At 40.0% G+C, this 26,239-nt stretch overlaps 2 protein-coding genes across 4 annotated transcripts in view; both read right to left on the bottom strand.

The window, feature by feature from the left end:
- The window catches only part of LOC123939131 (UDP-glucuronosyltransferase 3A1-like), a 79,436-nt gene that overhangs the window by 27,996 nt on the left and 25,201 nt on the right, over positions 1–26,239 (bottom strand). The window contains exons 1-2 of one of the 2 annotated variants that reach the window (XM_046001075.1): positions 3,152–3,335; positions 442–543 (exon numbers count right to left, since the gene is read on the bottom strand). The exons of the other annotated variant lie outside the window; for it this stretch is intronic. Of the exons in view, the coding sequence (XP_045857031.1) occupies positions 442–543; positions 3,152–3,245 (196 nt within the window). The 5' untranslated portion in view covers positions 3,246–3,335. Of the gene's footprint in view, positions 1–441; positions 544–3,151; positions 3,336–26,239 lie in introns of those variants that run through there. 2 annotated transcript variants of the gene reach the window in all.
- The window catches only part of LOC123939132 (UDP-glucuronosyltransferase 3A2-like), a 41,332-nt gene continuing 27,680 nt past the window's right edge, over positions 12,588–26,239 (bottom strand). For both annotated transcript variants that reach the window (XM_046001077.1, XM_046001079.1), the window contains 3 exons: positions 15,711–15,942; positions 14,005–14,224; positions 12,588–12,864 (listed from right to left, as the gene is read on the bottom strand). In XM_046001077.1, coding sequence (XP_045857033.1) covers positions 12,588–12,864; positions 14,005–14,224; positions 15,711–15,942 — 729 coding nt within the window. The remainder of the gene's footprint in view (positions 12,865–14,004; positions 14,225–15,710; positions 15,943–26,239) is intronic.

The following is a 26,239-nucleotide window of genomic DNA, read 5'->3' as shown; positions in this document are numbered from 1 at the left end:
TCCTTTAAATATGCTTTCTTAAAAGTTCAGGTCTCATAACAGGAGTAGAAAGTAATGTATGAAACAAGAAAAGTGGCTCTCCTTAAATAACAAAAACTGTAAATATGGCTGAACACTTCTGTTCAACACAATTAAAGGCACACCACAGAGTAGAGTTATCAAAATGATCAATAATGATATACAGATTTGTGCCTAAGTGAAGTGACACCTAGCTGAGGGGGTAAAACATGGAGTTATGACATGTGGAGGCCAGGTCTACAAATCTTAATATGATATCCAGGAGGTAACATGAACATACATACACATATTTTTCCCCTTTATTCAATATAGCTAGATTCAAACAGATTTTGTGGTAAGCAGTGTTATACAGAAGACATAGTCTCTCTGGGATAGAAGATTTCAATGACTACAAAAAAAACAAACAAACAAACAAAAACACACCTGGGATTAAAAATTCTTCTCCATAAAAAAGCATAGTGACATTGTAACCATGATCTTGAAGAATCTGAGATACCCGGTCCTGCAGTAGATAATGGCTTCCACCTAAGAAAAACATGAAATTTCATTTTGTAAAAATGAGAATAGAGAGAATGAAATTGATGTGGTAGAGAAATCCAAGGTAAGAGGGCAGAGAGTTGACTGTGAGCCGAGGAAGATGAATTTCTTCAATCCCCCTGTCTCACTTTGATTAAGCAGCAGCAAAGACATGTACCCAGTGTGTGTCCAAGTCCCAACCTGTGGAATTGCTCCGTCATGGTTTCCTTTTGTGATTCATGGTCTCCATGTCACTGTGACAAGCTTCTCTATTTAGGCCTTAGGAGTTCCTGATCCTAGGTACATACTGATTTTAGCCAGCTCTTATGGGGACAGAGTGGAAATTAGGTACATTATTGTGGAGGGGAATGGGAAGAGTTCCCAATGACAGTTGTCAGAACTCTTTATGGAATACTTCCCTTAGGAAATTTATATTAGAGTCAGACCCAGAAAGTGGGAACTTGAATATCAGACCAAGAAATACCGTTGGAGCATAAGGAGGTAGACCCACCACTTAGAACCCAAATCCCTGAGATTCAAAAATATTTGACAGGATGTTTCCAGTTGGAGTTTGAAAATTGCTGAGTATCAAATTAAGTCATTCAGGACAACTGTGGACCTTTAGATGGAACTACAGAATCCTACACATATAGATTTAAATATCACCCATCCTAAGATTCCTGAGATGAAAAAGAAGTTTGATCCTCTGGGGTGATACAGGTTCTATCAATGCAATGACTGTGTAATATCATAAGCCACCATGGAGATTTTTGTTTAATCTATGGGTCTTTGCAGCAGAAAAAGCCAGAGTAGGAAGAAAGCTATAGACTTTGTCCATGTGGGAAGTGAAGGTTATTTGGAAGATGAAGATCTCATGATTACTGAGTAGGCAAGAGAGATGTCAGACTACAGAAACAGTGTGTATCTGTGAAAATTACTCCAGTTTTCTATATCTATACTGTGTTGGCTGAGGTAACACCAGTTATATATAACACAAACCCCTATCCTCCTCAGACTGCCTACAATGGATCACATTAAATCCTTGGGAAAAATGGATGCAGGGGAGAAGCCATCCACAGAGGCAGCCATTCCTGAGGATCTTGAGGGAACCCAGTGCATTCTGGGCCAGAAGTGGGACTTCCAGCTCTTCTGAACCATATCTGCTCCCTCCCAGAATCCAGAGGACACGTACTTTATTTTTTTTTAAAGATTTTATTTATTTATTTGACAGACAGAGATCACAAGTGGACAGAGAGGCAGGCAGAGAGAGAGGAGGAAGCAGGGTCCCCACAGAGCAGAGAGCCCGATGTGGGGCTCAATCCCAAGACCCTGAGATCATGACCTGAGCCAAAGGCAGAGGCTTCAACCCACTGAGCCACCCAGGCACCCAACACATACTTTAAAAGTACTTTTGTTCTGCTACCCTTTTCACTAAAAATAATTTAAAATAGAAAAGAGTTTTTTTTAAAATACTGATTTTTAGGAATCCCCACTGTAAAGTGTAGATCTGAGGAAGAGGATAGGTTTGAGGTAAGAAATAGTAAAGTCCGAATGTGTCCATCAGGGAGGTCTGGTGTGCTCTTAAAAAATGTCCCTCATTTCCCTGACTCTCAGGTTCCCGGTCAGGAAATAAAAAAGGGATGTCCAATTAGATGAACTTGGTGGTTTCTTCTAGCTCTAGGATCACCAGATACATAGGGACTTAAAGGGATCCCGATAGCCCCCTATCCTTTCACAGTGGATCCAAAAACTCCATCCTATGAAAACTCATTATCCTAATAAGTGCTCCTGTTGCCCTTCTGTTCTCATTGGGGAAAAGTAAGGGGACAAATTTCATTGACAAAATTAACTGCTTCACCATCCTTTAAAAGCTTCCAGCAGCACAAGCAAAAGAGAGAGGGGCTCTAAGAACTTGATTGTCCTGGGGTCCCCTCCTCTGCCCTGTCAGTCCTCCAGGTGTCCTATTACTGACACATATTTGGTCTGCACTGTCTCCAAGAGCCTAACACTGACCTCACCATCTACTTTCTACTGGTATCTATTCCACACCCCTAGATTTTTAGGGTGTGCCTCTGAAAGTATCTTCTTTTTTTTTTTAAAGATTTTATTTATTTATTTGACAGAGAGAGAGATCACAAGTAGGCAGAGAGGCAGGCAGAGAGAGAGGAGGAAGCAGGCTCCCTGCTGAGCCCGATGCGGGGCTCGATCCCAGGACCCTGAGATCATGACCTGAGCCGAAGGCAGCGGCTTAATCCACTGAGCCACCCAGGCGCCCCTGAAAGTATCTTCTTTCACTAGAGTAGATGGCTTAAGGTCTCCAGGTCAGCCTGGATCTAAATTCTGGCTCCAGCTATGCACAATGGGAAACCCTTCCAGAGTAGATCAAATGAGAGGAAAGGACACCACTGATTTCTCCACAACTATCTTCCCTATCCCCAGCAGTAGGGACCCCACTCTGACACTCAAGGCCCCCTCCCTCTTCTTCTTCCTCTAACCTGGGACTCAAGCCCCATAAGGAAAACCACATAGAATGACCCTCTGGCCTATGGTGTGTGTCTGAGTCCTAGAGCAGGTACGTGGGGTGCACCTGACTCTGATTCTCCTGCCAAACACTCACCCAGTGAGAATGCAGTCAGAATTTTGATGGCCTCTGAGAGCAGGAACCCAGGCAGAAGGAAGCCTGCTAGCAACAACATTCCCTTCCCCGCCATGCTAGCTCCCGTACCAGCTGTGTCACCCAGCCCTGTGCCCAGATCTCTGTGCCCTGGGCCCTGCACAGTGACCTGTGGGCTCTGGGGACACACGCTGCACTGGCAGCCAAGGAAATGTGCTGACAGGCAGCTAGGGAAGAGGAGAGGGGTGGATCCCAACTGTCTTCTCTTCTGTTTGTCACTTCTGGCCCTTCTGCTCCTCCTTCCAGGGTGCCTACTCTACTGGCCAATCTGTCCTCACCCTCTCTAACCTGAAGCGGTGAGAAGGAGGGGTTGGTGAACTCTTCTTAACCCCTCTCTGTTCTTGTAATCACTGCACTCTCCACAGAGAAGAGACTCTGAACCAGGAGTGTAGGGACCTTAGGAAGTCACTTCTAAGATAGTTCCATCTCCAGGTGACTCAGTTCAATTTCCATTTTAGGGAACTTTTTATGAATTTTCCATGTCCTAACTGTTCTATTGACCTCATTGTGACATCCCCATGCCTCAGTGCCCCAATGCCCCAGGTACTTGCTTAAAATCTTGCTATTCCAATATCAAGATTCCCAAAGCTGATTCCCAAAGAAAAACTGCCTACACTTATTGCTCAAAGAGTTTCTTTGGAAAATAACCTGTTGATGACAAGTGCCAGGGTCCCCTAAGTGTTAAGCTCCACTAGAAGGCCAGGTCTTGACCTGAAGTACTAAATCTCTAAAGGTCAGTCTATAATTCTGAATGGGCATGACAAAACAAGACTGGGTGTTGGGCACCAAGAAGTTCTAATCTTATAAATGCTTGAACTTATTTCTTAGAAAGATTGTAAAACTCTCCAAACCTTATTCCAGTTTTCCCTTACACTATGTGATTACATGCATGTGCATTCACAATTATCATCCGTTCAGGTATTCTATCTTCCTTATGAAAAACTTAATCTGCATTAGGAAGGCACCATTTAATGTTTATCTAATCACGCTATTTTATCTACAAACCTTATTACAATCCCTCCACTTGTCTGATTAATATCCTATGATGTGATATGAATTTGCTGGTGTAGGAGCCAACCCAGGACCACTTATTATATTTACTTATCGTGTCTATTCATCTCGTTTAGTGAGGATTGGTTCGTACCCCTTCTTTGTCTTTCATGTCATTTTTATTGATATTTTAAATTTAAAATTTTGATTTTTTTGGTATTTTAAAGATTTTTATTTTTAAAGATTACAAGCTCTTATTTTGTGTGATGGATCCCAAGTTAGATTTGCCTGATGTTTCTCATTATACTTCGGGAATACTACAAAGGTGCTGTTGATTCCATCTCAGTGAGTCACGATGAGAAGCACTTGATGTCAGATGGTCCTATCATTAGAGATGATAACTGTATCCTTTGTTTAAGGTGGTACTCACCAAGATTCTCCACTGTAAAGTTGTTATTTTGTAACCCTGTAATTAGGAAGATGTGGGGAGACATTTTGAAGCTGTGTAAATATTCTCTTTCTATCAAATTTCACTCACTCATTTTATCATCTTTCATATTTCTACCTGAAGCAATCATTGCTGTCATGATGGCTAATCAATTATTTTAACTGAATTTTTCCTTCTTTTTTTCATGTAACATAGTATTGTTACAAAAACCTTTCTCTTTCCCCCTCTATCTGGTTATTGATCCATCCATCCATCAATCTATTTACCTATCATCTATCTGTATCAATTTGTCATTATTCACCAATTTATATTTATTCAGTAGTCTATCATCTTTTACTCTCATCATGTATTGGGTTACTCCTGTTTAACCTCAGCCATTTTGGAAATTTTCTTTATTTCTTGCACATAATTTCCTGACTCCTCTTGTACTTTTCTTGTCTCTGCTTAAATTCTTCAAATTTCTCAGTTATTTTAGTAAGAAATGGTACTTAGAAACCTGGATATGGTTGACAGATGTGCTCATTGTTAATGAAGCTCTGTTGTTTATAACTGTTTTCAGTGGATGGAGTTACTAAATAGATACAGATATGGACAAAATTTTACATATGTACATTGCCATGTTTGTATTTGTGAAAAATTGTGAATTCATACTGATACCTTCCATTCCAATACACCATTACAGAGGTGATTTTAAGCCTCTCCATTTCCACATTAGTAAATTCCCTTCTAAGACTAGAAATCTCCTTTCAACATCTTTGGTATATTTACTCATTTGCTCAGTCGTGCTATGCACTGGAAAAAGTTTACCATATACTCATCCACCATCTGTGAATATCAGCCCTACCCAACAGACTACTCAAAAAATAGTCTTCTCAATAACAGACATTTTGCAGTTCTTTTTTCCTTTAGATTGACAAGACAGATATTCAAAGCAATATGTTCAAAATGCAGTTATGTTCACTCATGTTTTTTAGTACACGCAATTATGTTACTTCATTCGAAAGCATTTTGAGGGTGCCTGGTGACTCAGTTGGTTAAGTGTCTGCCTTCAGCTCAGGTCATTTTCTCAGCATCCTGTGATCAAGCAGGCATCAGGCTTCCTCCTCAGCAGAGAGTCTGCTTCTCACTCTCTCTCTCCTCCCTCACTTTACCCCTCCCCACTGCATATTCTCTCTCTCTCTAAAAAAAAATAAAATAAAATCTTTAAAAAGAAAAAAAGAAACATTTGAGTTCTCTTCCTTCTGTTTGTATTCCATTATAGAGTTTTCTTATCCATTATTTTTGTTTTAAATAAAATTTTTTATGTAAAATACTAATGTGCTTTGGAAAACCAAACTATGTAAACAAAGAAATCCATAGGCCTGCATTTGTTTCCCTGACATTCATGCTATTCAAAAATAGCTTTATAGATAATCTATCACATTACTCTGTCTTTTCCTTCCTCTCCTTTTTTTTTGCAAAGGAATGCAGATAGATTTATATTTTTACTCTCTCTCTCCTTTGTCTTGTCTTAAAAATAAAAGTTAGCTTACTATATTTATCTTTAGACTATATTCTTTCTTACTTTATAGATTACAATCCAGTCACCATTAAGTTTAAAGTTATCTTGTTCAGTATAGTTTATAACTGCCTACCATTTTGATGTGTGCATTTACCTAGCATAGGTAAATTTACATAGCTTTATCCCTCAATTTTAATAGTTTTTCAAAATGTTGGGAATAGTAGTCCTGTATATGTGATGAAAGTTACATATGTTTCTCTCACTATTTCCTTTTTTTGAGGAGGGTGGGAAGAAGTTTCTTATATTTACTTATTTTTTTCTCTTAACTAATGAATCATTGAACACTACATATGTACTAAATACAGTTCATATGTAGTTTTTGATGCAGTGTTCAGTGATTCATTAGTTAAGTATGACACTCAGTGCTCATCACAACACATGCCCTCCTCAATATGCATCACCTTGTTACCCCCCTCCTCCTCTCCTCCTCCCCCCTGAAACCCCCAGATTGTTTCTTGGGGTCCATAATCTTTCATGGTTCATCTTCCTCTCTGATTTCTCCCCCTTCAGATTTCCCTCCCTTCCTCTATGTTCCTTTGCTCTATTGTTTATGTTCCACATATGACTGAAACCATATGATAATTATCATTCTCTACTTGACTTACTTCACTTAGCATAATCCTCTCCAGTTCTATCCATGTCAGAAAGGTATTCATGCTTTCTGATCGCTGAATAATATTTCACTGTGTATATGTACTACTTCTTTATCATTCATCTGTTGAAGGGCATCTCAGCTCCTTCCACACTTTGGCTATTGTGGACATTGCTGCTATAAACATTGGGGTGCACATGCCCCTTCTTTTCAATACATCTGTATCTTTGGGGTAAATACCCAGAAGTGCAGTTGCTGGGCCAATGGTAGCTCTATTCTTAATATCGTGAGGAACCTCCATACTGTTTTCCAGACTGACTGTACCAGCTTGCATTCCCACCAACAGTGTAAGAGGGTTTCCCCTTTTTCCACATCCTTGCGTTTGTTGTTTCCTGTTTTGTTACTTTTAGCCACTCTAACTGGTATAAGGTGGTATCTCATTGTGGTTTAGATTTGTATTTCCCTGATGGCTAGTGATGTTGATCATTTTTTCATGTGTCTGTTAGCCATTTGTATGTCTTTTCTGGAGAAGTGTCTGTTGCGTTATTAGTTTTTTGAGTGTTGAGTTTGTATTTTGGCCCTACTTGTGGTGATTTAGTCATGCAAAAAAACTTTAATGTTGTCAAATTACATTAGTTGACTTTTCTTTGTGGCATCAGGATTTTTAAGTCGCATTTAGAAAGTCTTACCATACACCCTTGTTATGGAGAAAGTCACCTTTTTCTGTTAGACTCAGTATGTAGTCATTTTTATATTAAATATCTAATGTGTTTAGAGTCAACTTTTAGATATGTTGTGAGATACGGATCAAATATTTTCTTTTTTCTAAAATATTATCTGGTCATCTCAGCATTGTTTGTTCAAGCTACCATGCCATGTGCTATAACAACAAGATAAATAGAACCCAAATCCAGACTGTCAGGGTCTTAGAGTTTCTAAATACAGACACAAAAATGTTAAAAATTTCAATATAGTAAGAGAAATGCTTCAAAAGAGGATATACAGTGAGCTCTGTTGTGAGCATCAAAGTCAAGTCCAGTCACACTAATGTGAACATAAAGGTGAAATAAATCTGCTAGGAAGAACATGTGGAAGGTTTTTGTTCCAATGAAAGCTGAATGGCATTTCTGAGAGAAGACAGAGCTAGGTCAAAGACAGAAGGGTACAAACAATACGATGTGTTGGAGTAGGTGGAAAAAAGCTTCCCTCCTTAGATAGATTGTATCAGGATCCTCCGAATCCTCTTCCAGAATAAGATTCAACTTTGGCCGGCTGCCCTGCCATTGGCCTACTAAGCCCACTTTTAGCAAGGAATCTGCATCTTCCAAAGGCCCAGAATGGTGCATTCTACAAACATAAGATCAGTCAATGTTAGCTGAACCACATTGTTGAACTGGACAAAATCCACTCATGTTAAGGATATTCGAAATATGAAATCTACTTTTCAGAAAAAGCTAGTTCCTTGAACTAAGGAGAACTTAGCTGAAGACAACAAGTATTCCATTTACCTCCTTTTACCTGGATAATTGGTTGACACTTAAATAACCATCTCACAGTAGCCTGTGATTAGAAGTGATAAATGAAACAACAGAAGATTGACATGAGAGGAAACACATCCATAGAGCACTTAGTATAGCTAGGCACACAAGGACTCAATACGTGATCATTATTGGTGCTAATGTAGAAAAAGATAAGCAGAAGAATCACTGCATTCTGAAAGGAAATATAAATGACAGTTTGAAATTCATTCAGCATCTTAACGTACTTTCAACTACATGTATTTTATATGTAGTTCCTTACTGCATGTCATCTTTCATGCCCGTGAAAGTACAACAAATTGAGTATTTTGCCTGTGTTTATCACTTCTCAAATTTTAGGTTATAATTATGGAAAAACTTCAAGTCCCACTCACAAAATAAACTTGGATTAAGACTGAACATGAAACTTTACTCTGTTTACCACTAGTCTTCTGATTCTCCAAGAAGTAACTCCTACTGTTATACACACATATATCCTCACTCATCAAAACTGTACTAGCTCTACTATTTTTGAAATTATTGGGGTGTCTGGGTGGCTCAGTTGGTTGGTTTCAGACTCAGTTTTGGTTCAGGTCATAATCTCAGGGCCCTGGTCTGGAGCCAGCACCAGCTCCCCACTCAGAGGGAAGTCCGCTTGCAGATTCTCTCCCTCTGCCTCTGCCCTCCCCACATTCATGAGTGTACTCTCTCTCATTCTTTCTCTGGGGTAAGTAAATCATTGAAAAAAAAGAAAGAAATTATTAAAATGTATTTGTATTTCCAATTATCTTCAAATGCAGTAATGAATCATGAATACTACATTTTTAAGGACTCAAAGAAAGACACTGAGAAACACATCTCACACTTAGAGATTTTAAATCAAATCAATTTTAACATATGATTTGTACACAACAAACTGCATCCATTATATGGATATAATACAAATGTTACTACATTCACCTAATGATGGGCACGTAATTTTTTCTTAGTCTGGGGTTATTATAAACAAAGCTGCTATGAACATAAGTGTACATATTTCTATGTGGACATAGGCTTTTATGAATTTGAGTAAATATCTAGAAGTGGAATGACTGGGTTATGTGGCAAGTGTGTGTGGCAAGTGTGTGCTGAACTGAGAAACTGCAAAGTGATTTTCCTATGTGAATGCACCATTTTCATGCCTGACTCAAATGGGTGTGAGTCCCAGTAGCTCTGTCTTCTTGCTAACTATTCAAATGATCAGTCTTTTAAATTTTAATCATTCTAGTAGATATGCTATGATACTAGGTTTCATTTTGTGGTTTTATTTTGCATTTCCCTAATGACTAACATGGTAACTAATTTTTCATGTGATTATTGGCCATTTACATATCTTTTTTGAAAAGTGTTCAACATTTTTTGTCCATTTTTGTACGGGTTATAAGATTGTTTAGATATTCTAGATACAATTTTTTTGAAAAACGTGCTGCAATATTTTCTCCTAGTCGATGGTTTAATTTTTGTCTTCTCATGTATGCCTTTAGAAGAGTGAGTTTTTCACTTGGGTAAAATCCAATTTATCCAACGTCTTTCTGTGATTTGAGCTTGGGTGATCCGAAGAGCAAACCTCCACAATCTTAAGACTACACGGACTTGGGGCACCTGGGTGGCTCAGTGGGTTAAAGCCTCTGTCTTTGGCTCAGGTCATAATCTCAGATCCTGGGATTGAGCCCTGCATTGGGTTCTCTGCTCAGTGGGGAGCCTGCTTCCCCCACCCCCATTCCCTGCCTGGCTCTCTGCCTACTTGTAATCTCTGTCTGTCAAATAAATAAATAAAATCTTTTTAAAAAAAAGACTATGCTGACTTTCCTTTAGAATGTTCATAGCAACATTTAGGTCAATGATACACTCTGGGTTAATCTTTATGTATGGTACACAGTAACAGTCAATGCCCTTTAGTGTAGGTCACTAAGAAAAATCAAAGACTCTTCCAATTTGCCAAAGAGGTTTTTATTTTCCCATTGACTGGTCTTTGCACCTTCTTCCTAAGTCAACTGAACATGTCTGTGTGGATTTATTTCAGATTTTTCAAGATACACTTGGAGTAGTAGCTAGAAATAAATCACAGAAGGCTTATATTCCATGCAGTGAGAGCCAGCAAAGGATCTGAACCAGGGAATGACGAGATCAGATGTCCATACCATCAAGGCCTTGCTGACAGACTTCTCCATGGAGATTTCAATGAAAGGAGACTGGAGGCATCAGCCTGGCTCACTGGCTGCCTTTGATCAGAGTTCCCTGAATGCAAGTGGAACTCAGAAAGAAGCAGACACAAAGTTGGCCTTACTGAGTTACAAGTGTTCGAGAGGATGACATGGTGAGAGAAGGAACAGGGTTCATCAGCTGGAAACTATCTGTCAGTCACTTTGTTGATTATGAGGGGAAAAAATCATGGCTATGCATTCTCATGACAAGAGAGAGAAAGCTTCAAGTCTGCCTCTGAAGGAATTATTGCCAGAGACCAATTTCAGAGATTTCATAAGAATTGCAGAAATAAAATTTGAATTACACACACACATACACACTAAGAATTTAAAATGGTTAATTTTATCTTGAAGAAGTCCCAAAAGTTCATCTTCACTTTTGTTTCCTTTGCCTTTGAAGACATGTCTTGAAAGAAGTTGCTGTGGCTAATGTTGAAGAGGTGACTCCCTATGTTCTCCTGTAGGATTTTGATAGATTCCTGCCTCATGTTGAGGGTTTTTATCCATTTTGAGTTTATCTTTGTGTATGGTGTAAGAGAATAGTCAAGCTTCATTTTTCTATACATAGATATTCAATTTTCCCAGAACCATTTATTGAAGAGACTGTCTTTTTTCCACCAGATATTTTTTCCTCCTTTGTCAGAGATTCTTTGACCATAGCATTGCAGGTCCATTTATGGATTCTCTACTCTGTTCCACTGGTCTATATGTCTGTTTTTGTGCCAGTACCATGCTGTCTTGGTGATCAGAGCCTTGTAATAAAGCTTCTGCACAGCAAAGGAAACAGTCAACAAAACAAAGAGGAAACCCACAGAATGGGAGAAGATATTCAGAAATGACACTACAGACAAAGGGCTGATACCCAAGATCTATAAAGAACTCCTCAAACTCAGTGCACACACACAAAACAGAGAATCATGTCAAAAAATGGGCAGAAGACATGAACAGATACTTCTCCAAAGTAGGCATACAAAAAAGACATACAAAAGACATACAAATACAAAGAAGACATACAAAAAGACACATGAAAAAATGTTCATCATCATTAGCCATTGGGGAGATTCAAATTAAAACCACATTGAGATACCACCTTACACTAGTTAGGATGGCCAAAATTAAAAAAACAATAAACAGCAAGTGTTGGAGAGTATGTGGAGAAAGGGGAACCCTCTTATACTGTTGGTGGGAATGCAAGTTGGTGCAGTCACTTTGGAAAACAGTGTGGAAATTCCTTAAGAAATTAATAATAGAGCTACCCTGTGACCCTGCAATTGCACTACTGGGTATTTAGTGCAAAGATACAGATGTAGTGAAAAGAAGGGCCATCTGTACCCCAATGTTTATAGCAGCAATGGCCACAGCTGCCAAACTGTGGAAAGAGCCAAGATGCCCTTTAACAGACAAATGGATAAAGAAGATATGGTTCATATATACAATGGAGTATTATGCCTCCATCAGGAAGGATGAATACCCAACTTTTGTATCAACATGGATGGGACTGGAGGAGATTATGCTGAGTGAAATAAGTCAAGCAGAGAGAGTCTATTATCATATGGTTTCACTTACTTATAGAGTAAAAGGAATAACACAGAGGACATGAGGAGAAGGGAAGGAAAAGTGAATTGGGAGAAATCATAGAGGGAAACAAAACATGAGAGACTGTGGACTCTGAGAAACAAACTGAGGATTTTGGAAGGGAGAGGGGTGGAGAGTTAGGTGAGCCTGGTGGTGGGTATTAAGGAGGGCATGTATTGCATGGAGCATTGGGTGTAGTGTATAAACAATCTTGGAATACTGAAAAAATAAAATTAAATGTTAAATTTTATAAAATATTTATTTTACCACAATTCAAAAGAAGAATCCCAAGAGTGCTTCACAAGAATTCTTAAACACAGGTAGATAATAGTGAAAAGAAATTTTGTGCCACCCTCAAGTGCCAATATAGGGAAGACACCAGGGGTGCCCTGTGCTGGGGAAAGCCTTCTACAACCAGTGGTTCCCCAAATACCCATCAAGACAGCACCTGCATCAGGCCTTCTTCAGCTTCCTGGCTCCACACAACCACCTGGCTACCATGCCCAGCAGCTTCCCACAGAGCCACAGGGTGTCCAGGGTGACCACCAGCAGGAACAAGAAGACATCCAGGAAGTACTGTTCATGCCATGGCTGTTGCAGGCCATGGGCCTTGAGGTGGGTGGCACCCTCTGTCTGGAGGATGTGGTCGATCCAGCCCACCAGCCTCTGGGCAGGGGTCAGGGGGTGGGAGCACCTGATGATGCTGGCGGCAACAGCTGCTGACTTGTACCTGTTGGCAGAGACAGAGGTTGGGCATTACTCATGTGGTCTCAGAACTCTTAGAGATTTGTGTCACACACACACACACACACACACACACACACACACACACACACACACTTTCATGCATATGCAAAAAAGACTCAGTTTCAAGGAAAAGTTATTGACTTGGCCTTATCACAGTCTAGCTGGGTCTCATGGAAAAGTTCTAACTGGTTTATCCATGCAAAGATCCATGCCTAGTGTGAAAAGTGCCAAATTATTAAAAAGTGACTTAATTTAAGGATGAGTCTCTATCCAGGGAACTTTTGGTAGGCTAAAGGAAAAAGTATTTATGAATATATGTGATATAATGTACACCCAAATCAGGGCAAATGACCTTGAGACCCTAATAAGATATTCAGTTCATCATGGTTACTACATCTTTATGCTAGATGGCAATTTACATAAGAGAACATGGAGCCTTTTACTGACTTACTTAGTAGAAATACATCCCACCTTACTTTCTGGCAAGCCTTGTGCTAGTCCCTGGGAACACAGGAGAAAACAAGAGACACATCTGACCATCCAGAGGAGCTTAATCTCTATTTTCTAATGTGAGGGACACACAGTGAATTAAAACAGAAAGAAATAGGGATAGTGACTGATCCTTAGAAGGGTTAAGACAGAAAAGTGAATTATGATTAAAAGTGGTGGGAGAGGGGTGTATTTAGGACAGCCAGAAAAAGACTGCCTGCCTCTCTGGGGAGAAGACATTGAAGATGAGTTTGGCTGTCAGATGAGTCAGCCCTGGAGGAGAAGGGAAGCATGTTCTAGGGAGCAGCACTGACAAAGGGCTGAATCAGGATACAGTGTGGCATTCTGGGGGACAAGAAGGCAACTTCCAAATTCCAAGCACTCCCAAAATATAAGAATTCTCAGAGATCCTGTGTAAATAATTCGAGGTGGTCACAACAGTTAGGGAAGATGTTCTCAACATCTAACCTGAATTGCTTAGTCTTGTTCTCAGACATGTCAGGTGTCAGCACCACACATAATATTTCATGTCTGGAAGTTTCAGCTTTTATTACGAAAAAAGAACCACATAGTGCCCTTTGTGCTTGACAGTTTGCTTCACCCCAAGCGACCACAAGGCCAGAGAGCTTCATACCTCTTGTCTTCAATGACTTCTTTCATCTTCAGAGCCAATGTCTCTGCCTTGATCTGTTTAAGCTGGAGAGAGACACCAAACTTTTTGGCTTCTACTCGGATCAGGTTCTCAGCCTGTTCTTGAAGGACATGAATCCCTACCATGGGTACACCATGTTGGATGGCCTCCATTATGCTATTCAATCCACCATGGGTGACAAAAAGACGGATGCGTGGGTGAGCTGTTGAAAATCAAGAACAGAGTAGAAAATTTCAGGGTGAAAATTTTCAGAATACCAGGCAAATTTCCAAAGACAAAAAAACTACAAAGGGATCTTAAAGGATGTTGTAAACTTGTATTTATTGATTTAACTTAGGACACACTCAGTGGTATATATTCCAAGATATAAAATTCTGGCCTTGTCTCTGTACAGAGATTTCTCTAAATCAATCTATTTAAGAGGCAAAACCCAGGAAAAGTTCAGAGAACAGTGCTAAGCAAGGCATATTCTTCTTCCCATTGACCCATTCATCCATCCACCCATGCATCCATCACTCTCTCTCCACCCTATCTCTCACCTTCCTTCTATTATCTCTGTCCTTTCTTAGACTCTCCCAGTGTCACTCTGTATCTTCTCTGCTTTTCTATCTCTGACTGTCTCTGTGTTGTGCTCTCCAGGTCTTGTGTTCTCCTCTTCACTTCTTTTTCACTTCCCCCTTATCTGAAAAGTTAACACTTTTATTAACATCACATCTCATGTGGCATTCATCAAACTTGCACTATATGTGTTTTCTCCTCAAGTTCATAAGAAATCCTATAAAGGAGGCTATGATGGACCACCCAACTTAGTATTTCTAGTTTCTGTGTGCTCAGTCCACTCTTATTTAGAGAAAACTAAAACGAGTGTTGATAATGAAGAGTTCATCTCAAACACTGCCTCTCAATAGAGATGTGCAACAGAATCTATTTGTATTTCTTTGAAAATCAGAATCCTTTTTACCTACACCAAGTCCTCTGAATAAATGTACAGAACCCTCTATTTTAAGTTCCAATATATCTGTGAGCCATAATTGGGGGATGAACCTCTGCTGTAGGAAGTGGTTGTGGAACTGCAAAAAGTGACACAAAGGACAAAGAAAATGTATTGGGGTATATGGAGTTCTCTGTTACCAAAGAACTTGATGGAACAAATAACCAGCTGACAGGTTACTCAGCTTCATACGTAAATATATTGGCACACTCTTTACAAATGATAAATATCAATTTTGTGAGAGCACAAGGACATCATTTGCAGGGTAGGAGAATATACTAATATGTGTGGGAGTGTGTGTCTGTAGTGGCACACGGCCTAACAGTTACTCAAGAGGTTAGGAACAACAGTGGCAACAAGACACCCAATATGTGTTCTCAGAGTTCACAAACTGTCTTCATTTGTGTCTAGGCTACCTTGGTCTTTGCCAAGTAGTGTAAGGTCAAAATAACCTGATGATAATATCATTTCTGGCCACAGGTATCAGGACTGGAATAGAAAGGAAGAAAACATGGCAGTTTTTGCCAATTGGAAAGCAGAGCCTGATTTCCCAAAAACTCCAGCTGGCTGCTCCATTCCTGTCCTCTAAAGATTACCTTGAGATACCAGATGCCCTTCCTCATGTTCATGAGGTAGTGCAGTGGAAACTTAAAGATACATAAATGGAAAGAGAGAAGTAGAACTGAATAGTTCTTACCCAAGAGGTCATTCTGAGGAAGCCAGTCCCTGATTTTCACATTTGCTGCCAATTTGGCATCTTTGGACCAATGAGAAGGATTACACTTCCATATCACCCCTTGAGACAGATGAGCAAAGGCACTGTTCATCTCCATAAGAACTTCCTGGGACTGATAGATACTCACAACAGAGCCCAGGGCCACAAGGACAAAACCAGAGTCTCCAAATTTGGCAATGAAATCCTCAAACTCCTAGAGAGAGGTAAGAAAGGAAAGGAGTTGAACAAAGTTGTTTATCAAAGCCTTGACAGCCATGAAATGAAAGTCACTTTTTTGCTGAATACAAACTTCCTATCTGTGCCTAGAGCTCACTGTCTGGAAAAGTTTTTCCTAGCTCCTGGACAGCTCAGTGTCCTCTGCACTCTGCTCATCCATTGTGTCTTGTGGCCTTGAAGTCATTTCTCTGAGACCTCAAGACACATCCTACCATACAAACACTTTCAATAATCACAAATGAATGTGAAGACAGCTGTAGAGATCCAGCCACTACCACAATAGTCCAAGTTTCCCTTGAGGAACTCAGAGCATATTGTAGCAGCAACATCTAGATCCAGGACTTGCCTGTATAACAATGTTTTATAGAAGAGCAAAGTCAAGGTGGTGGGAATCTCTTTCTTCATTGAAAACATGGTCCCAGTACCTCATCCCTCCTTCTAGGTGTGGGGAGATATGGTCATTTCAGAGTGTTTCAATGCCAAACCGGAGGTGCTAGTGCCTGGGAGAGTGCCAGCTCCTGTCCTGGCCCAGTAAGAGGCAGCATATCTTCTGGAGGCTGAGGTAGGTGCTGGGGAAATGTTTCTATTATTGTCTCCTTTGTATGCTTATTAGCCATCTGCCTGTCTTCTGTGTTCAGGGGTTAGACCACTTTAAATTTTTGGTCTTCTCAAATTGAGGGCTGCTGGAAGGGAGGGTGATGAGAGGAATGGGGTGACTGGGTGATAAACATTGAGGAAGGTATGTGCTACGGTGAGTGCTATGAATTGTGTAAGACTGATGAATCACAGACCTGCACCCCTAAAACAAATAATACATTATATGTTAATGTTAAAAAATTTAAAAATAATAATAAAAAATAAAAAATGTGCCAGAGGTTAGCATAAAACACTATTAATCTATTAAAAGTTTAATGATAAGAAAATAACATTCTTGTCAGTTATGGATAAAAAATGGAAAATAAAACCTCCATTATTTCTGGATTGAAAAAAAATTATTGTTATTTTTTTCTGTTAAATTCTAGCATTCTTGTATATTGTATATTTGTATGTATAAAGTGCTTATTTCTGTATTTGAATAACTGTTTTACTCCCAAGGTCACAATTTTGGTGGTGCTAACATAAATGGTATAGTATTGGGTTTTTTTTAAGATTTTATTTATTTGACAGACAGAGATCACAAGTAGGCAGAAGCAGACAAAGAGAAAGAGGAGGAATCAGGCTCCCTGCTGAGCAGAGAGCCCAATGCTGGGCTTAATCCCAGGACCCCGAGATCATGACCTGAGCCAAAGGCAGAGGCTTTAACACTCTGAGCCACCCAGGCGCCCCTATTGTGTGTTTTTTTTTTTTAATTTATTTTCAGCGTAAAAGTATTCATTGTTTTTGCACCACTACCAGTGCTCTATGCAATACGTGCCCTCCCTATTACCCACCTGGTTCCCCAACTTCCCACCCCCGCCCCTTCAAAACCCTCAAGTTGTTTTTCAGAGTCCATAGTCTCTCATGGTTCACCTCCCCTTCCAATTTCCCGCAACTCCCTTCTCCTCTCCATCTCCCAATGTCCTCCATGTTATTTGTTATGCTCCACAAATAAGTGAAACCATATGATACTTGACTCTCTCTGCTTGACTTATTTCACTCAGCATAATCTCTTCCAGACCTGTCCATGTTGCTACAAAAGTTGGGTATTCATCCTTTCTGATGGAGGCATAATACTCCATCATGTATCTGTGAAACTAGAAGCTGGTTTTTTGAAAGAATCAATAAGATCAATAAACCATTGGCCACACTAATCCAAAAGAGAAGAGAGAAAGCCCAAAATTAATAAAATTATGAATGAAAAGGGAGAGATCACAACTAACACCAAGGAAATAGAAACAATCATCAGAAATTATTACCAACAGTTATATGCCAATAAGCTAAGCAACCTAGATGAAATGGATGCATTCCTGGAAAACTACAAACTCCCAAAATTGAACCAGGAAGAAATTGACAACCTCAATAGACTGATATCTAGTAATGAGATTGAAGCAGTGATCAAAAACCTCCCAAAAAGCAAGAGCCCAGGACCTGACGGATTCCCTGGGGAATTCTACCAAACTTTCAAAGAAGAAATAACACCAATTCTCCTGAAGCTGTTCCAAAAAATTGAAGCAGAAGGAAAACTTCCAGACTCTTTTTATGAAGCCAGCATTACCCTGATCCCCAAACCAGGCAAAGACCCTACAGAAAAGGAGTATTTCAGACCAATACCACTGATGAATATGGATGCAAAGATTCTCAACAAGATCCTAGCAAACAGGATCCAACAGCACTTTAAAAAGATTATCCACCATGACCAGGTGCGATTCATCCCTGGGTCACAAGGGTGGTTCAACATTCGCAAATCAATCAATGTGATAGAACAAATCAATTAGAGAAGAGAGAAGAACCACATGGTCCTCTCAATTGATGCAGAAAAAGCATTTGACAAAATCCAGCATCCGTTCCTGATTAAAACGCTTCAAAGTATAAGGATAGAGGGAACATTCCTGAACTTCATAAAATCTATGAAAGACCCACAGCAAATATCATCCTCAATGGGAAAAAGCTCACAGCCTTCCCGTTGAGATCAGGAGCACGACAAGGATGCCCACTCTCACCACTCTTGTTCAACATAGTATTAGAAGTCCTAGCAACGGCAATCAGACAACAAAGAGAAATCAAAGGTATCCAAATTGGCAAGGAAGAAGTCAAACTCTCTCTCTTCGCAGATGACATGATTCTTTATATGGAAAACCCCAAAGACTCCACCCCCAAACTACTAGAACTCATACAGCAATTCAGTAACGTGGCAGGATACAAAGTCAATGTACAGAAATCAGTGGCTTTCTTATACACTAACAATGAAAATACAGAAAGGGAAATTAGAGACTCAATTCTATTTACTATAGCACCAAGAACCATAAGATACCTGGGAATAAACCTAACCAAAGAGGTAAAGGATCTGTACTCGAGGAACTACAGAACACTCATGAACGTAATTGAAGAAGACAGAAAAAGATGGAAGACCGTTCCATGCTCTTGGATCAGAAGAATAAACATTGTTAAAATGTCTATACTGCGTAGAGCAATCTATACTTTTAATGCCATTCCGATCAAAATGCCACCAGTATTTTTCAAAGAACTGGAGCAAATAATCCTAAAATTTGTATGGAATCAGAAGAGACCCCAAATTGCTAAGGAAATGTTGAAAAACAAAAACAAAACTGGCAGCATCACGTTACCTGATTCAAGCTTTACTACAAAGTTGTCATCACCAAGACAGCATGGTACTGGCATAAAAACAGACACATAGACCAGTGGAATAGAGTGGAGAGGCCAGATATGGACCCTCAACTCTACGGTGAAATAATCTTCGACAAAACAGGAAAAAATATTCCATCATGTATATGGACCACATCTTCCTTATCCATTCATCCGTTGAAGGGCATTTTGGTTCTTTCCACAGTGTGGCGACTGTGGCCATTGCTGCTGTAAACATTTGGGTACAGATGGCCCTTCTTTTCACTATATCTGTATCTTTGGGGTAAATACCTAGAAGTGCAATTGCAGGGTCATAGGGAAGTTCTATTTTTAATTTCTTGAGGAATCTCCACACTGTTCTCCAAAGTGGCTGCACCAACGTGCATTCCCACCAACAGTGTAAGAGGGTTCCCCTTTCTCTACATCCTCTCCAACACACATTGTTTCCTGTCTTGCTAATTTTGACCATTCTAACTGGTGTAAGGTGGTATCTCAATGTGGTTTTAATTTGAATCTCCCTGATGGCTAATGATGATGAACATTTTTTCATGTGTCTGATAGCCATTTGTATGTCTTCATTGGAGAAGTGTCTGTTCATATCTTCTGCCCATTTTTTGATATGATTATCTGTTTTGTGTGTGTTGAGTTTGAGAAGTTCTTTATAGATCCTGGATATCAACCTTTTGTCTGCACTGTCATTTGCAAATATCTTCTCCCATTCCGTGGGTTGCCTTTTTGTTTTGTTGACTGTTTCCTTTGCTGTGCAGAAGCTTTTGATCTTGATGAAGTCCCAAAAGTTCATTTTTGCTTTTGTTTCCTTGGCCTTTGGAGACATATCTTGAAAGAAGTTGCTGTGGCTGATATTGAAGGGGTTACTGCCTATGTTCTCCTCTAGGATTCTGATGGATTCCTATCTCACGTTGAGGTCTTTTATCCATTTTGAGTTTATCTTTGTGTACGGTGTAAGAGAATGGTTGAGTTTCATTATCCTACATATAGCTGTCCAATTTACCCAGCACCATTTACTGAAGAGACTGTCTTTTTTACACTGTATATTTTTTCCTGCTTTGTCAAAGATTATTTGACCATAGAATTGAGGGTCCATATCTGGCCTCTCCACTCTATTCCACTGGTCTATGTGTCTGTTTTTATGCCAGTACCATGCTGTCTTGGTGATGACAACTTTGTAGTAAAGCTTGAATCAGGTAACGTGATGCTGCCAGTTTTGTTTTTGTTTTTCAACATTTCCTTAGCAATTTGGGGTCTCTTCTGATTCCATACAAATTTTAGGATTATTTGCTCCAGTTCTTTGAAAAATACTGGTGGCATTTTGATCGGAATGGCATTAAAAGTATAGATTGCTCTACGCAGTATAGACATTTTAACAATGTTTATTCTTCTGATCCAAGAGCATGGAACGGTCTTCCATCTTTTTCTGTCTTCTTCAATTACGTTCATGAGTGTTCTGTAGTTCCTCGAGTACAGATCCTTTACCTCTTTGGTTAGGTTTATTCCCAGGTATCTTATGGTTCTTGGTGCTATAGTAAATAGAATTGAGTCTCTAATTTCCCTTTCTGTATTTTCATTGTTAGTGTATAAGAAAGCCACTGATTTCTGTACATTGACTTTGTATCCTGCCACGTTACTGAATTGCTGTATGAGTTCTAGTAGTTTGGGGGTGGAGTCTTTGGGGTTTTCCATATAAAGAATCATGTCATCTGCGAAGAGAGAGAGTTTGACTTCTTCCTTGCCAATTTGGATACCTTTGATTTCTCTTTGTTGTCTGATTGCCGTTGCTAGGACTTCTAATACTATGTTGAACAAGAGTGGTGAGAGTGGGCATCCTTGTCGTGCTCCTGATCTCAACGGGAAGGCTGTGAGCTTTTTCCCATTGAGGATGATATTTGCTGTGGGTCTTTCATAGATTTTATGAAGTTCAGGAATGTTCCCTCTATCCTTATACTTTGAAGCGTTTTAATCAGGAACGGATGCTGGATTTTGTCAAATGCTTTTTCTGCATCAATTGAGAGGACCATGTGGTTCTTCTCTCTTCTCTAATTGATTTGTTCTATCACATTGATTGATTTGCGAATGTTGAACCACCCTTGTGACCCAGGGATGAATCGCACCTGGTCATGGTGGATAATCTTTTTAAAGTGCTGTTGGATCCTGTTTGCTAGGATCTTGTTGAGAATCTTTGCATCCATATTCATCAGTGATATTGGTCTGAAATACTCCTTTTCTGTAGGGTCTTTGCCTGGTTTGGGGATCAGGGTAATGCTGGCTTCATAAAAAGAGACTGGAGGTTTTCCTTCTGCTTCAATTTTTGGAACAGCTTCAGGAGAATTGGTGTTATTTCTTCTTTGAAAGTTTGGTAGAATTCCCCAGGGAATCCGTCAGGTCCTGGGCTCTTGCTTTTTGGGAGGTTTTTGATCACTGCTTCAATCTCATTACTAGATATCAGTCTATTGAGGTTGTCAATTTCTTCCTGTTTCAGTTTTGGGAGTTTGTAGTTTTCCAGGAATGCATCCATTTCATCTAGGTTGCTTAGCTTATTGGCATATAACTGTTGGTAATGATTTCTGATGATTGTTTCTATTTCCTTGGTGTTAGTTGTGATCTCTCCCTTTTCATTCATAATTTTATTAATTTGGGCTTTCTCTCTTCTCTTTTGGATTAGTGTGGTCAATGGTTTATCGAGCATATTGATTCTTTCAAAAAACCAGCTTCTAGTTTCATTGATACGTTCTACTGTATCTCTGGCTTTACCTCATTGATCTCTGCTCTATCTTGATTATTTCCCTTCTTGTGTGTGGAGTTGGTTTGACTTGTTGTTGATTCTCCAGTTCTTTAAGGTGTAGAGACAGCTGGTGTATTCTGCATTTTTCAATTTTTTTTAGGGAGGCTTGGATGGCTATGTATTTCCCCCTTAGAACAGCCTTTGCTGTATCCCATAGGTTTTGGACCGAAGTGTCTTCATCTCATTGGTTTCCATGAATTGTTTAAGTTCTTCTTTGATCTCCTGGTTGATCCAAGCATTCTTAAGCAAGGTGGTCTTTAGCTTCCAGGTGTTTGAGTTCCTTCCAAACTTTTCCTTGTGATTGAGCTCCAGTTTCAAAGCATTGGGATCTGACAATATGCAAGGAATAATGTCAATCTTTTGGTGTCAGTTTAGTCCTGTTTTGTGACTGAGTATGTGGTCTATTCTGGAGAAGGTTCCAAGTGCACTTGGTAAGAATGAGTATTCTGTTGTTTTAGGGTGGAATGATCTGTATATAACTATGAGGTCCATCTGGTCCAATGTTTCATTCAATGCTCTTATTTCTTTATTGATTCTGCTTCAATGATCTGTCTATTACTGAGAGAGGCATGTTAAGATCTCCTACTATTAATGTATTCATATCAATATGACTCTTTATCTTGATTAATAGTTTTCTTATGTAATTGGCTGCTTCCATATTGGGGATGTAGATATTTAAACAATTGTTGGATCATCTTGGTGGATAGTCCCTTTAAGAATTATGTAGTGTCCTTCTGTATCTCTGACTACAGTCTTTAGTTGAAAATCTAATTTTCTGATATGAGAATCGCTACCCCAGCCTTCTTTTGAGGCCCATTGGCATGAAAGATGTTTCTCCATCCCTTCACTTTCAGTCTGGGTGTATCTCTAGGTTCAAAATGGGTCTCTTATAGACAACATATGGATGGGTCCTGTCGTTTTATCCAATTTGCAACCCTGTGTCATTTTATGGGCACATTTAGGCCATTCACATTGAGACTGATTATTGATAGATACTTTTTTTTAAAGATTTTATTTATTTATTTGAAAGAGAGAGATCACAAGTAGGCAGAGAGGCAGGCAGAGAGAGAGGGGGAAGCAGGCTCCCTGCTGAGCAGAGAACCCAATGCAAGGCTTGATCCCAGGACCCTGGGATCATGACCTGAGCCGAAGGCAGAGGCTTTAACCCACTGAGCCACCCAGGCGCCCCGATAGATACGTTTTTATTGACATCGTGTTACCTTTGAAGTCTTTCTGTCTGTAGATTGTCTCTATATTTCTGTTCAATGATACTCTTAGGATTTGTTCTCTTTTACAGAACCTCCCTTAATATTTCCTGCAGTGTCGGCTTGGTGGTTGCATAGTCTTTTAAGCCTTGCCGGTCTTGGCAACTCTTTATCTCTCCATCCATTTTGAATGTCAGTCTTGCTAGATAAAGTATTCTTGGCTGCATGTTCTTCTCATTTATTGCCCGAATATATTTTGCCAGCCGTTCCTGGCTTGCCAGGTCTCTGTGGACAGGGCTGACGTTATTCTAATGGGCTTTCCTCTGTATGTAAGGAGCTTCCTTGTCCTAGCTGCTTTCAAGAGGGTCTGCCTACAGTTATAATTCTTCATTCTTACTATCAGGTGTTGCGAGGAGTTTTGAGAATCTAAAATCTTGGGGGGAAACTGTTCTGCCTCTAGTACATGAACGCTGTTTCCATTCGTGAGATTGGGAAAATTTTCATAGACAACTTGTTCCACTATATCTTCTAGACTTCTTTCTTTCTCCTCCCTCTCAGGGATTCCAGTAATTCTGACATTGGACGTTTCATGGCATCATTTATTTCCCTGATTCTGTTTTCGTGGCTTCTGAGCTGTTTGTTCCAGGCTTCCTCCTGATCCTTTCTCTCTGTTTGTCCTCCAGATCACTAATTCTATCTTCTGTCTCAGTTAGCCTATCTTTTAGAGAATTTAGATTAGATTGGAGCTCACTGAGAGCATTTTGAACATCATCCATGGTGGCTTTCAGTTCTGCCCTAACATTGTGAACATCATCCCTGGTGGCTTTCAGTTCTTCCCTAATCAATTCCATTTGGTCGTCCATGGCTTTCTCCAACTTAGCTATTGCCTGGATAATTGTTAGCTTGAATTCCCTTTCCGACATATTGTCTATGTCGATAACCATTAGCTCTGTTGCAGAAGGTCCATCCTCTGTATTTTTCTTCTGTTGGGCATTCCTCCTCCTAGTCATTTTGGTGAGAGATGACTGAACGATGTAGCTGGATGTATTGACTGTGGTGCAGTCAAGGTGCACCCTGGAACGCTTCTGAGCAATCAGTATTCCCCACCAAATGAGAATAAAAAGAAAGGAGAAAGAAAAAGAAAAAAGAGAGAGAGAGAGAGAAAAGGGAAGATAAAAGAGAAGGCTCAGCCCAAATGGGCCTCAAGGTAAGATTTATGAAGTATACAAACAAAAATAGACAAACAAAAAGACTGATAAAAGTATATAACAAGAGAAATATATATATATATATATATATATATATGCAAAAAAAGGAAGAACCTCATCAAAAAGAACCCAAGTATAAGATTTATATACTATCAGAACAAACACAAATACACAGAAACACTGGCGGAAGGGAAAGATGGGAGAATGGTTATAAATTCTCAGTGTGGGCAAGGAAGGTTATTTTGATTCTTCCTGGATGTATCTTGATGTCCTTTTCAAAGGACTCAACTTTCCTAAGATAAAGGGGGATTAAAAATTGGTTTACCTATAGGGGTAGCATTGATTTGGGAAGGGGGATTACCTTGAGGTTTAACTCTATATGTATATTAGAAAATAAAAATTTAAAAAGAATAAAGTAGACTAAACGAAACTAAAATTTAAAAAAAAATTGAAAAATAGAAAAGCAAAAGAAAAGCATGGGTGTATGTATCAAAAAGTTCAGGTTAGAAGGTTATTAAGGAATTTGATGTACTGGACATCTCACTGTGATGGTCAATAGGTTAAAAATTATCTATATGTATTTAAAAAAATGAACCAGAATAGTGGTAATGAGTTAAAAATAAAAGTTGTATCTATGAAGTAGGGGTGGTTGTTCTCTTGTTGTCTTTTTTTTTATTTCTTTGCTGGTTGGTTTTCTGGGGGAGGGGCCTTTCACGTGGGTTTTCAGTCAGTGATGGTCCCTGAGTTAAGTCCTCCCACCCCCCTCAAGGGGGAGGGGGGGCTCTAAGGAAACCGTTTTTTTCAGGCTTTTGTTCTCTGGAGGTTTTATGTTTGTTCATCTGTTTTTTTTCACCTTGACAGCTTTTGATGGTTTTTGGAGGTTTAGAGCAGGAGAGCAAACTGCACCCCGACCTCCCTCTCAGAGAGAAGCCTCAGAATGCTCTGCAGAGTGCTGGCAGAGTAGGTTCCGAGTCACGGTCCCTGGGGATGCAGGATCTCCTCCTTGTACCCAAAACCACGGCAGCGGCAGCTGTCTGGGCAGCTCCACACTACCAGAGAGGTTCCAAGCAGTGATTGCACACTGAGATTTTCCTTCTGGCCTGGGCTGGGAGTGCCTGGTTTTTCTGGGTCTCAGAGCTCCAGGCTAGCACCTGTGAGCACCTCTCCCAAGGAAGGGTGTGGGGCATGTGCTTCTCCGACTCTGAAATCTCGGCAGGGGTCAAAGAGCGCCAGGCTAATGCCTACCCACACCTCTCTCAGAGAGCATGTGGGGCACTCACATCTCTGAACGCCATCTGGCGAGATTCCCAGGCCCTCATGGGAGTCGGACCCCAAGCGTTCTCCATCACGCTGGTGGCTCAGGGACCAAGACCTGGTTTCTGTGCCTTACTCTCTCTGGCTCAGTGCCAGGGGAGGCTGTCCTGGGTCTGGGGACTTAAGCCCCTGTCCCTATCTGCCCCGATTCCCACAATGTCCCCCCGCGATCCTTTGTTCTTTTTTTTGAGTGCTTTCAACCAGACTCCAAGTTAATGCTGGTCCCCAGACACAGGGCACTCTCATATTGGGGTATTACTTTCCAATCGGTTGCCTCTGGTGGCTCCCTCCCCCTTTTGTTTATCTTCTGATACCAGTCCAACGTTCCCACTCCATTTTACCTTTACCTGCCCACTGGCGTCTTCTGCTCCTGTAGAGATCCAGACGTGTATAATTCTGATCTCAGGCTGATTTCATGGGTGATCGGAGTTCTTTGGTAGGTAATCAGCTCATTTTAGGGTACAG

Source organism: Meles meles, chromosome 3 (genome assembly GCF_922984935.1).
Source record: "Meles meles chromosome 3, mMelMel3.1 paternal haplotype, whole genome shotgun sequence".
Classification (NCBI taxonomy): Eukaryota; Metazoa; Chordata; class Mammalia; order Carnivora; family Mustelidae; genus Meles; species Meles meles.
The sequence above is the reverse complement of the archived record's forward strand: the minus strand, read 5'-3'. Positions and strand labels throughout refer to the sequence as shown.